Genomic DNA, 13264 nt, shown 5'->3' with positions numbered 1-13264 from the left:
ACATCGACGATATTTTTTTCTTTTGGATTGGATTGGAGTTTGTAGAGTAGTTAAACAATCGCTATCTCAAAATCAAATTTTCGTTGCAATGCAGTTTGACAAACATCACCTTTTTGGACATTGAGGTTAAAAGAGTGGGTAACCTTTTAATCACCACAGTGCATAGAAAGTCCACAGATAGAAACACTACACTTTATTATAACAGCTTCCACTCTCTGCACCTCAAACACTCTTCCTATTTCCCAGTTCCTTCGATATAGAAGAATATGCTCCTCTAGAGATGAATTTTTAGCTCAGTCCAAAATCTTATTCAAACGATTTGAAGAACAGTGGTATCCTGTCCCAGAAATATGCAAAGCGTTTAAAAGCGCTTTGTATGCCAACCATGATTATTTATTGTTGGATTCCACATCTGTTGATGCTGACAATCAAGTTGTCACTTGTGTTCTGAGTTATGACCCAAAGGTTCATCAAGTGAGAAGGAGCATACAAAGGCATTGGGAGATAGTTAAGATGTTACCTGCTTTCTCTCAACACAGGATTAGATTTTCCTACAAAAGAAATATGAACTTTAAAGAAAATTTGAGTCTGGCTATGGTGCATGTCAACAGGGATAAATTTCCCTGTATGGGGCAACACAGTCCATGTGGTAAATGTATTAATTGTGAGATTATGTTAACATCTACAGAGTTTGTCAATCCTGCAGACAACAAAATTAATCACTTCAAGTTTGTGATGACATGAGAATCTGATCATGTTGTTTATTGCATTATTTGTCCTTGCAATCTTAACTACGTGGGTCAGACTTCACGTCCTCTGCGTCTAGGTCTCAAAGAACACAGAAGCGCTCTTAAGAGGAAAGTTGCCACCGCTCCCACAGTACAACATTGTGATACACAGAATCATGATTTTTTTCAATTACACTGGGTAGTCTTGGATCACATTCTAAGCAATCTGCATGGTGGCAATAGACGGCTCCAATTACAACAAAAGGAACAGCTTTGAATTTACAATCTCCATGCCGTTCAACCACATGGACTCAATGCTAGCATCGATTGGGTTTATTTTTACTAAGGGTTTTTCATTGTTTTTGGTTCTCCTCGGTGTGTTTTGCCCTTATGGTTTGCTTTATAAACCATTATTCATTTTTTTCCAATCTTTTATTATGGTTACCCCATGATGTCATTGTATACAGTGTGCTCCGCTTAGTACTTTTTCAATTAACTTTTTTTCCCATCCTAATTGGCTAGCCGAATGCACGCTGGACCTATCATATGCTTTTTGCTTTTGATAAGTTGATGTTGTGCACTTCTTAATGCCGCAATTTGCCACCGGCTTCCCTCTGGCAGTAAGTGGAGGGATTTATCTCCCAACAGTGAGTAAAGAGAAGTTTTTCCATTTTCATGTATAATCATTGTTTTTGAGCACTTTAGCAATACAGTTTCATTTTGCATTTCTAGGTTAGCTTGGATTTCAATTGAGGCCCTGAGGCAGTGGCGATTTAGCCAAGAAACGATCGTCGGCCTTTCAGTATGCTTTAGTGAAATTATTTTTTGCTAACTAGTGTTTTTCTAAAGTTCTCATTAACTACAATTAACCAAATATGAAAGCTTTTTGACCTATGATGCTTGAGTGGTAGAGTGTGGATTCACCTCTCCTATTGTCTGAGACTTTTTTTCTTTTGTGGTTAATATATTTTTTAGTATTCAGAAGTTTTTCTTTAATGGAGTGATTTTTTAAATATTGTTTGCATTTTCCCTCCATTCCCTATTTTGCTTGTCTTGTAGCATACATTCATGTATACATATGTATGCATTTATATGCAATTACCGTATTTTCACGCATATAACGCGCGCGTTATACACGATTTTACAAACCGTGCATAACCTTCCGCGTTATACGCGTGAGCGCGTTGTACAAATTTTAACATAGTTCCCCCCCGACGTCCGATTCACCCCCCCCCCGCAGGACTGCTCGCACCCCCACCCCGAAGGACCGCTCGCACGCACCCGCACCCCCACCCCGAAGGACCGCTCGCACGCACTCCCACCCGCACCCCCACCCTGAAGGACCGCTCGCACCCCGACAGCCTCCCGACCCCCCCCATTATGTAGACGCTCCTATCGGTGTCCTGCTGCTTCCTCTTGGCTGTCCCGGCCCTTCTGTGAGCCCTGCGCCTGTGCTGCTTCCTCTTCCGGCGGTCCCGCCCTTTCTCTGACATCAGAGAAAGGGCGGAACCGCCGGAAGAGGAAGCAGTGCAGGCGCAGGGCTCACAGAAGGGCCGGACCGCCAAGAGGAAGCAGCAGGATACTGATAGGAGCGTCTACATAATGGGGGGGGGGGGTCGGGAGGCTGTTGGGGTGCGAGCAGTCCTTCAGGGTGGGGGTGCGTGCGAACGGTCCTTCGGGGTGGGGGTGCGTGCGAGCGGTCCTTCGGGGTGGGGGTGCGTGCGAGCGGTCCTTCGGGGTGGGGGTGCATGTGGTCCTGCTGGGGGGTGAATCGGACGTCGGGGGGAGGGCATCAGGCTTTCAGGGTGGGGACAGGACTTCAAGGGGGAGAGGAGAGTCGGGGCGGGCGAAAGGAGAGTTGGGGTGGCCAGAGGAGAGTTGGGGCGGGTGAAAGGAGAGTCGGGTGGCGACGGGAGAGTCGGGGCAGCATGCGCAGTATACGGGTGTGCGCAGTATACAAAATCTTTTTAACATATATTTCGGTTTCCCGCGCGCTATACCGTGTGCGCGTTTTACACGTGAAAATACGGTAGTTGGAAAGAATTTCTTGAGCAATGCTCTGAATGCTTTCCCCACTTGGTTTTTGAAGCAGCAACCTTAGCAATAAGACATGCATTCAGTCTCATCAAATGAAATACAAAGCTAGATTACAAATGTAATTAAAAGATATAAGTAGCCTACAATTAATTAGTTTGGCTTATCCTGTACTACATTTATGCTTATTATATGCCTTGATATACTGCCTTTTATTACAAATAACAGTGGTTTACAAAATAACTGAAAATAATAAATGGGAGTAAAACAGAAATAAAGGCGAGATAAATAGTAGTAAAAGAGAAAACATCCAGCTAATTCTTCCCACCCTGACAGAGCATCTCAGGCTTTAATTCCCAAAGTTAGGGAAAAAAAGAAGGCCTTGAGACCTGATTTAAATTTGACCACTGTGCACTTACTACACAAATACATAGGAAAGTAGGGAAGCGCATGAGAGGGAGGAGGGATGGTGAGCATAAGAAATGGCTTGTGACGGAACTCGTCGTAAGAAACTTTACGACAACCTTCTAGGGACACAGGCAGCTAAAATCGACTCTGACATCTTAGAATTACTGATCAAAACAACAGACATAAAAGATTTCCGTAAAGAAATAAAAACACTATTGTTCAAAAAATATCTCCCATCACTCTAACCTCCTCACAACGAGTTACCAATCAACACCTTCAGAAATACCCACCTATAGTATCTCCTTGTCTGTGAATTAGAATGTACTGTAACTCTTCTACACTACACCTGATTTAACTTGATTCAATCGATATATATTATCTCCTGTGATATGTATTATCTTCTGTGACATGTATTATCCTCTGTGTTATGTACCATTCTGTTAAATTGTTGTATCATAATTCTTTACCGTTCCTGTAATCTACTCTTATCCTGTAATGTAATTCTACTGGAATTGCCCAGACATCTTCTATATTGTAATCCGCCTAGAACCGCAAGGCACAGGCGGAATAGAAATCCCTAATGTAATGTAATGTAATGTAATGATATTAAAGAATTAATTAGCAGTACTCATTGACCATTCTGCATAGCTTTGAATGCCAAAAACAAATTTTAAATTTTACCCAACAGATTTTTGGGAAAAGTAGGACGGCATGACCTATGCTTTTGGCCAAATAAAATAACCTAATGGCAGTATTTTGAATAAGTTGAGATCTGCATAAGCAAGGCTCTGTTATATAAAGCATTACATCTCTAGCAAAAGAACAAATGAATCGAAATTGACTTGCAGCAAAGAAACAAGATTATGTAAGTACTGATTTAATCTGAGGTTAAGGATAATTCAGAGATAAAAAGCATTCACAAGATTTATCACAGAGAATCCTTCTAGCTTGCCCATCCAGGAATGGAGCAGGAAATGGAACAAAGTTACAATTAGTAATCAACATTGCTTTATCATTCTGTAGATTGAGTTTCATTTGATTAACATCCAGCCATTGATCTACTTGTGAAACACAGTGATCAAGTGATGCTCAAGTGACTTAGAGCAGTGTTCTTCAACCTTTTTACACCAATGGACCGGCGGAAATAAAATAATTATTTCGTGAACCGGCAAACTACTAAGACTGAAATTTTTTTAAAAACATCTCCGCCCTGTCCCCATGAGCTCAGTCCCCGCAAATCATCTGATCCCATCCGCACAAGCCTCACAAATAGTTATGATTTTATATTGAACGTATTAAAGTATAAAAAGAAACAATATTCTGTACAATTATCATTTTATAAATACAAATAATACAGAGCAAGGATCAACAAAACCCCTGTCTCCCCTCCCCTTCACATATATCTACTATCAAGAAAACTGAATAAGCCAAATTACCGTATTTTCACGTAGATAACGCGCACCCGTGTAAAACGCGCACACGGGTATAGCGCGCGGAAAACACAAATTTATGTACAGAAATTTTTGTATACCGCGCACACCCGTATACCGCGCATGCTGACCGACTCTCCAGTAGCCCGCCCCGACTCTCCTCTGGCCACCCCGACTTCTTTCGCCCGCCCCGACTCTCCTCTCCCCCTTGAAGTCCTGTCCCCACCCTGAAAGCCTGATGCCCCCCCCCCGACGTCCGATTCATCCCCCCCCCGCAGGACCGCTCGCACGCACCCCCACCCTGAAGGACCGCTCGCACCCCCACAGCCTCCCGACCCCCCCATCATGTAGAAGCTCCTACCGGTGTCCTGCTGCTTCCCCTCTTGCCCCGCCGACTCCCCGACACGATCGGGGCAAGAGGGAGCTCAAGCCCTCTTGCCCCAGCCAACCTTGGCACCCCCGACACGATCGGGGCAAGAGGGAGCTCAAGCCCTCTTGCCCCCCCGACTCCCCGACACAATCGGGGCAAAAGGGAGCCCAAGCCCTCTTGCCCCGCCGACTCCCCAACTCCCCGACAATATCGGGCCAGGAGGGAGCCCAAGTCCTCCTGGCCCTGGCGACCCCCCCCCCGCTAGTTGTTCGGGCCAGGAGGGAGCCCAAACCCTCCTGGCCACGGCGACCCCCTACCCCCACCCCGCACTACATTACGGGCAGGAGGGATCCCAGGCCCTCCTGCCCTCGACGCAAACCCCCCTCCCTCCAACGACCGCCCCCCCCAAGAACCTCCGACCGCCCCCCCAGCCGACCCGCGACCCCCCTGGCCGACCCCCACGACACCCCCACCCCCCTTCCCCGTACCTTTCTGTAGTTGGCCGGAGAGACCGGAGCCAAACCCGCCTGTCCGGCAGGCAGCCAACGACGGAATGAGGCCAGATTGGCCCATCCGTCCCAAAGCTCCGCCTACTGGTGGGGCCTAAGGCGCCTGGGCCAATCAGAATAGGCCCGGGAGCCTTAAGTCCCTCCTGGGGGCAGGGCCTGAGGGACCTAAGGCTCCCGGGCCTATTCTGATTGGCCCAGGCGCCTTAGGCCCCACCAGTAGGCGGAGCTTTGGGACGGATGGGCCAATCCGGCCTCATTCCGTCGTTGGCTGCCTGCCGGACAGGCGGGTTTGGCTCCCGTCTGTCCGGCCAACTACCAAAGGTACGGGGAAGGGGGGTGGGGGTGTCGTGAGGGTCGGCCAGGGGGGTCGCGGGTCGGCTGGGGGGGCGGTCGGAGGTTCTTGGGGGGGGCGGTCGTTGGAGGGAGGGGGGTTTGCGTCGAGGGCAGGAGGGCCTGGGATCCCTCCTGCCCGTAATGTAGTGCGGGGGGGGGGGAGGGGGTCGCCGTGGCCAGGAGGGTTTGGGCTCCCTCCTGGCCCGATATTGTCGGGGAGTTGGGGAGTCGGCCGGGCAAGAGGGCTTGGGCTCCCTCTTGCTCCGATCGTGGATGCGGGTGTGGGTGGGAGCGCGTGCGAGCGGTCGTTCGGGGTGGGGGTGCGAGCGATCCTGCTGGGGGGGGGGTGAATCGGGCGTCGGGCGGGGTGGGAACTATGTAGAAAAACTTTTGTATACCGCGCTCACGCGTATAACGCGCGAGGGGTATGCGCGGTAGGTAAAAACGCGTATAACGCGCGCATTATATGCGTGAAAATACGGTATTACAGAATGGTACACATAAATATCATGCTAACAGAATACTGCAGTCACACAAGACAGGAATAGTGTTAGGGGAGTGCAACTGCCCCCTGGTCAGAGAGAGCCCTAAGCCAGCTGGAAGCTAAAGAAACACTGCCTGGGCTTTGCAGTCCCCAGTTATGTTAAACACCAGCTCTAGCAGGATGCATATTTCAAATCTAATATATTCTAATTCACAAGATAGAAATAAAATTTTTGTCTACTTTTGTCGTCTCTGGTTTCTGCTTTCATCGTCTTTTCACTCTCTTCCTTTCAGCATCTGCCCCTTCCATCCACTGTCTGCCCTCTCCCCCTTCCACATGGTATCTGACTTCTTTCTATGCCCCTCTCCCCTTTCCGTCCAGTCTGTGCCCCCTCTTTCCTTTTTACATGATTCATTCTGCTCTCATTTTTATCTCTCCTACACCAGATCCATCATCTTTGTCCCTTTCTCCATATTTCTCTACTGACTCCCTTCCCAGCATCAATCTCTCTCTACTTTCTCATTCCTCTGTCTCTCCCCTTTCCCTCATCTGATCTCTCCATTCTATCCTGACCCCTTCCCCTCCTCTAATCTCCCTGCCAGCTGTTTCCTTCCTATTTTCCTCCTCCCCTGTCCAGTAGTACCCCTTCTCCCTTTCCTTCTCACCTTATCCAATAGTAACTCTCTTCCCTTCCCTTTCCCTCCTCCCCTGTCCAGCAGTACCCCTTCTCCCTTCCCTCCTCCCCCTTATCCAATAGTAACTCTCTTCCCTTCCCTTTCCCTCCTCCCCTGTCCAGCAGTACCCCTTCTCCCTTCCCTCCTTCCCTCTCCAGCAAATTTTTCCTCTCTCTAGCCTAGCGGCAGCTCTATGTACTTTTAACTTTGCCACAGAGCTTCTGCTAGCAGTAGTTTAGATGCAGTTTCATCAGGCAGTTTCGGGGCCTTTGCTAGGCCGGCCCACTTCGATGATGTGAAGCAGACCAACCTAGCAAAGGCCCCGAGGCTGCCTCATGAAATCACGGCTAACCTACTGCAAGCGGTAGCTGTGTGCTGAAGTTAAAATCACACAGAGCTGCCACTGTAGGTCTGGGAGTGGGGAGACAAGATAAAGGTAGGAGGCCCGGCATATGCATCGAAGACAGGAGGCATAAGCAGCAAGAATCCCGGCGATGGAATCCCGGCAAAGGCAGAAGGCATATGCGGCAGGAGTCCCGGCATATGCGACGGCAACAGGAAGTTGCAAGTCAGCTAACGCCGGCAACAGAGCCTCTCTTCCTGCCCAGTGTGCAGTTTGTGGAGGAGACCCAAATCCTTCGAGGACGGGAGGAAATTTTTGTGGACCGGTGGTTGAAGAACACTGATTTAAGAATTCGTATTAAAAAAAACCAACTAATAATGTATTCATCTTATTATGTGGCACATACAGAATATTGCTTGTCTTAAACAGCTTTCATTATCATAAACTTTCAACAGAAACACAGAATTATAATGGAAAATTCAATTATTTCTGGAGAAAGGATTCCATCATTTTGATTCCCAGTATTAATTATACTTACTTATTTATCTTTGTGTAACTACAAGATATGACTAAGTAAAAAAAAAATAATAATAATGCTGTAACAAGGCTTACTTTTTTGTCTGACGTTATTAGTCTAAAGGCTTCTGTCACTTGTTGGACTGTTGCACCACCACCAACATCAAGAAAGTTTGCTGGAGTCCCTCCATGAAGCTTAATTATATCCATTGTAGCCATAGCCAGACCAGCACCATTCACTGCAAAATACACTAAGGTGAGCATTTCTAGAGCTGATCAGCAGCTAGAATAAACAGATAATCAATTACATACTTATAAGCTCCATATTGGCTTATTCATTTAAAAACCTCAAACACATATTGCCTTGTCATTGAATAATGATCACTATTGGCACAGTTTGAAACAAGCTGGGAGATCATCACAGAAAACCTACTGTAGATTTCTGGTTTTGATTAACTACAATATATTCTCAGTCCTTACAAGGTTACCAACAAGTCTTTAACAAAGTATAGGGTGGGCCACGGAAAAGTAGCCCACCTTTAATACCGGTACCAGAAAGAATAGTGATTGTGGAAGGCTATGTGCAAAGTGGATCGATTAAGAAAATGCAAGAGGCCTTCGCCAACAAGTACCCAAGAATAAAACTACCAATTAAATAAAAACAATCTACTTACTTGTTCATCTTGTCATACTATCGCCAGAGGTGGGCTACTTTTCCATGGCCCACCCTGTATATCATTGCTTCAAAGAAAGGGTTACTTCAACCACGTTCTGGATTCAGGCTACTATCCTACCAAGATTGAACTGAATTGTCAAAATATCAGTCTCCTACATTCATTTCAGATAGCTCACTAAAAACACACCTATTCCCTAAATTCGGCAGCCAATTTTAAGATAATCTCATCACAAACCTTATAAATCTCATCATCAACCGCTAGGCCAAGTTCCATGACATTGGTCATCTTTAGCTCCTTGTAAATCCAAACTGCCAACCTCCTTTGCCAAGTTATATTGTAGCTCATTGACTTTGGTCAGTTTTACCTCTTTTCTAAACCACATAGACCAAAAGGCTTATGCAATAGATAAATAATAATTTATGATACGTTATCTTTTCTGTGTTTATGACTCAGAAACACAGTGAGTGAGCACTGAGCACTTTGGAAGATGCAGCTGAGCCCAGGATGACCTGATGACTTCAGAAAATAAGAATTCCGGATAAGAACTTTTGAGAGATAAGTACTCTTTCATTGTGATGGACTGTTAGAACTCTTACATGATTGCTTATTTCAACTTAGGAGCATTGCTGGAGAATTCTAGGCATCCTGTGTTTATGAGTTTGTATGGTATATTGACTGTAATGTTTTTAATCAATATTTAAATTAAAGCATTGTTTGAAAAATATTAATTCTTTTTTTGTAAAAAGTTTATGACTCAGAAGCCACATATAGCATGGAAAACAGAATAGAACCCCTTCAGACTTTAGATTAGCTTGCTCTTTAAATTACATTATATATAACTCTAATTATTGAATTCCCAACCTAAAAAGTCACATCCTATTGCCTTTACCCCCATAAGGAACTGGATGCAAGAAATGTAATGAAAATGCTCATTCTGTGATCTATTACAAAATAAACAACAGCGGTAGCATATTTACATACCATCCAACCCAAGAAATCTGAACAGTTAACAAAAGATAAAAATTGCAAAGAAAAACTTTTCTTCAACAATAGGGCTAAGGACTTCCTGGGGCTTCATATTCAGATTTTTCCAAATATCTCGAGAGACACCCAGAAGAAGTAAATTTCTAATGTTAAGTTCAAGTTTCAAGTTTATTAAAAAAAAATTTTTGACCGCTTATTCAGGTTTCTAAGCGGTTTACAATGTAAAATTACATAAAAACACTTAAAAACAAGGGATACTAAATAACATCCAAACATAGTAAAAGGTTTCGATGGAACGTACGGAACTACCTCAAACAATAGGGTAATGGGGAACTACAATTATTATAGAAAAGGAGCGACATAAAAGGAAAAAACAATAGGTTAGGGTAAAAAAAACAGTTGTTTAAATTTTGCCCTTAAAAGGACAGTTATTATCCAAGAGAGTCTTGGAACAAGAATGTTTTTAGTTTTGCTTTAAATTGTTTTAAATTGGATTCACAGCGCAAGTGATTAGGCAGCGAATTCCATAGGGTAGGGGCAGTAACCGCAAAGTTATTGGAATGCAACGTATTAATCGATTTTAAAGAAGGTATGACAAGGAGATTCTGAGAAATTGAACGGAGAGATTTTAACCTGGGGTGACTCAACTAGGAGTTTTATTTTTCTTAGATACCCCTGCAAGTGTGTTATCAGATATCATACTTAAAATATGTCTTTATAGACCCGTCCCATCTAACTAGTTTTATCTCCTTGAAACGCCTTGAGAGTGAAGGAGCATTTGTACCTTCGTAAATAGTTAGCTCTCTGACAGCAACAGTTATACTATTCTTTACTACATGATTACGTTAATTTGTAACTACTCTTTTTAAAGTCTTGGATCCAAATTTTGTGGACTTGAGTGGATCAAGTTAAAAAATTCAAAATAGCAATTTGCCTTTCCTATTTTTATTTTTAGTCAATATGTGTTTGATTATTGAATATTTTTTCTTGATCATACTTTCTGTACAACATGTTATACTTGGAAAATATTTGAAATTCTATAAATAAATAATTGCAAAGAAAAAAAATATATTTAGCATTAAACAATTAATATTCAACAAACTGTATTTTTCACTCTGTAAGACACACCTGACCCTAAGACGCACCCTAGATTTAGAGGAGGAAAAACCAAGAAAAAATATTAACAAATTGTGCCTCTGAACCCAGCCCCCTTCCCTGACACGCAGAGAAAATGTTAATTATCATTCATATTTGGGGAGGTTTCAAAGTTGTCAAGGCAGATGACTTTAAAATAGGCAATGTAACCTCAGTAACAACTATAGAAAAATAGACAAATATACTACAAAAATAGACAGCAGACACATTTTGATCACCAAATTGAAAATAAAATCATTTTTCCTACCTTTGTTGTCTGGTGATTTCATGAGTCTCTGGTTGTACTTCCTTCTGACTGTGCATCCAATATTTATTTATTTATTTCTTCCTTTCTTCACTCAGGCCCAACAATTGTCCCTTTCTATTCCCTCCCTCCTATGCCCAAGTTAGTGCCCCTTCCTCCCTCCTTCCTTCCTATGTCACAAGTTAGTGACCCCTTCCTTCCTCCTTCCTTCTTAAGCCCCAAGTTAGTGCCCCTTCCTCCCTCCCTCCTTCGTCCCAAGTAAGTACCCCCTTCTTCCCTCCCTCCTTCCTACATCCCAAGTTTGTGCCCCCTCCCTCTCACTGACTTCCAGCCTTTGTCCTTCCTCCCTCCCACACCAAATCTTTCCTCCCTTCCGCATCGAAGACTGCCTGCCTTTCTCCCTCCCTCCCTGCTGCACCGAAGTCTGCCTCCCTCCCACGCCGAAGCCTGCCTACCTACCGCCGATACCACCTCTCTGGTCCACCACTCGCCCACTGCTGCCGCAACTCCATGAAGGGAAGGGCCAGCGGTGTTCAATCGGACCCACAAACCTTCCCCCGATTAGTTGGCCCAGACCTTCTCTCCCAAGGCTTATGGGCTCGATTGCAAGCTGCCGGCCCTTCCTTTCCTGGAGTTGTGGCAGCGAGCGGGCAGGCGGCATGCAGTAGGGGGGGTAGCGGCAGTGAGCAGAAGCGGCAGACGGGTAACAGTAGCATTTTAATTATATTCGTTCCATAAGAGGCACAGTGATTTCCACCCACTTTTGAGGGGGAAAAAGTGCATCTTATGGAGCAAAAAATATGGTATTTTTAAAATGAAAAAAAAAAATTTGATAAGTTTTCTAAATTATGATAAGTCTTGTTTTGTTCTTAAATTAATAAGTAAAGAATTCCATAAGAGAGGAGCAGCTTCAAAAATACTAATAGCAGAGGGTAAAGGAATGTGATTTTTTTAGCAGTAAATGCAAGTTTTATTCTTTGGCTTGCAATATTACATAGGGAACAAATAACCAGGACCAGTACTACGCAATATTTCAAAAGAAAGGCACAGTAGTTTAAATTCTACATAGAATATAACTAGCAGCCATTACAATGACTGAAGCATAGGTAATGCATTATTTTTTAATTTTATCAGTTTTTTATCATTTACTTTACTGCCTGGATTTGCAGATCTCAGCAGTTTACAAAAAATAAATAAATAAATAAATACATATACGAATATAGCTGGCAGAAAAGAGCTCAATACAATGAAAGGAAAGAACATCCATACCAAAGCAACCATAACAGAAAATAAACATCTAGTATACCCAAGGAAGTAACATCCCCCTACCACAAGCTCATGTATCAAAGACAACCTCAAAAGAAATAGGTTTTGAGCTGTCCTTTAAATCAATGTTTCCCAAATCAGTCTTGAAGTACTCCCCTGACAGTCAGGGTTTCAGGATATCCAAAATGAATATGTATAAAAGAGATTTGCATAGATTGGGGGCAGTGTATGCAAATCAATCTCATGCATGCTCATGGATATCCTGAAAAACTGGCTGCCCCTATTCAATCCTTACTTTTCATCCCATCTCTTAAGATAATTACCATGTTTCCCTGAAAATAAGAGTGTCATATTAATTTTGGGTCCAAAAAACACATTAGGGCTTATTTTCGGGGATATCTTATTTTTTTCATGTACAACAATCATCTCTCCCTTCCTCTCCTCCACCCCAATTCTTCCTCTTTTCTTTCTCCCCCCCCATGTGCAGCATCTTTCCTCCCCTGTCACCTTGTTCAGCAGAACCCCACTGACCCTCCCATCATGAGACTGACATGCCTCTGCTCCGAGGCCTACAAAAACAGCAGCTGTTTTGGGGGGACTCAGAGCGGAGGTATGTCAGGTCTCACCGGGGTGGGGATTGCTGAATTGACGAGTCCGATTTTTTCAGTGAATCAGGCAGCACTAGTGTCAGGGATGGAGTCGGGGACTGTCAGGGACATTCAGGGGGGGTCCTTCGGGGGTCGATCTTAACTAGGGCTTATTTGGGGGGTAAGGATTATATTAGGAGCATCTTTAAAAATCATGCTAGGGCTTATTTTCGGGATAGGGCTTATTTTTGGGGAAACAGGGTAGTACTAGACGTTTAGACATCTTTTCCATTACAGCACCCCAGATATGGAATGCATTCCCTGCCTATATAAGAGAAGAAAAAATGGAAGACTGTTTCAAAAGTAAATTAAAATGATTTTATTCAAAGAAGCTTTCAATCTTCCTTAATCCTTAGTAATGCATGATAATGACTTTTTTAGACTCACACTTCTATTCCCAAACCGTATTGTTTCTCCTTTATATGTTTCTCCTGTCTTATAATCAATTGTATTTCTTCTCCC

General features: G+C 43.9%; 1 protein-coding gene across 1 annotated transcript in view; it reads right to left on the bottom strand.

The window, feature by feature from the left end:
- Positions 1-13264, bottom strand: part of SUCLA2 (succinate-CoA ligase ADP-forming subunit beta) — a 156278-nt gene that overhangs the window by 22610 nt on the left and 120404 nt on the right. Inside the window, exon 8 of the mRNA XM_033948227.1 lies at positions 7926-8068. Within this exon, the coding sequence (XP_033804118.1) occupies positions 7926-8068 (143 nt within the window). The remainder of the gene's footprint in view (positions 1-7925; positions 8069-13264) is intronic.

Source organism: Geotrypetes seraphini, chromosome 6, assembly GCF_902459505.1.
Source record: "Geotrypetes seraphini chromosome 6, aGeoSer1.1, whole genome shotgun sequence".
Lineage (NCBI taxonomy): Eukaryota > Metazoa > Chordata > Amphibia > Gymnophiona > Dermophiidae > Geotrypetes > Geotrypetes seraphini.
This window is presented reverse-complemented; position numbering and strand designations above follow the sequence as displayed.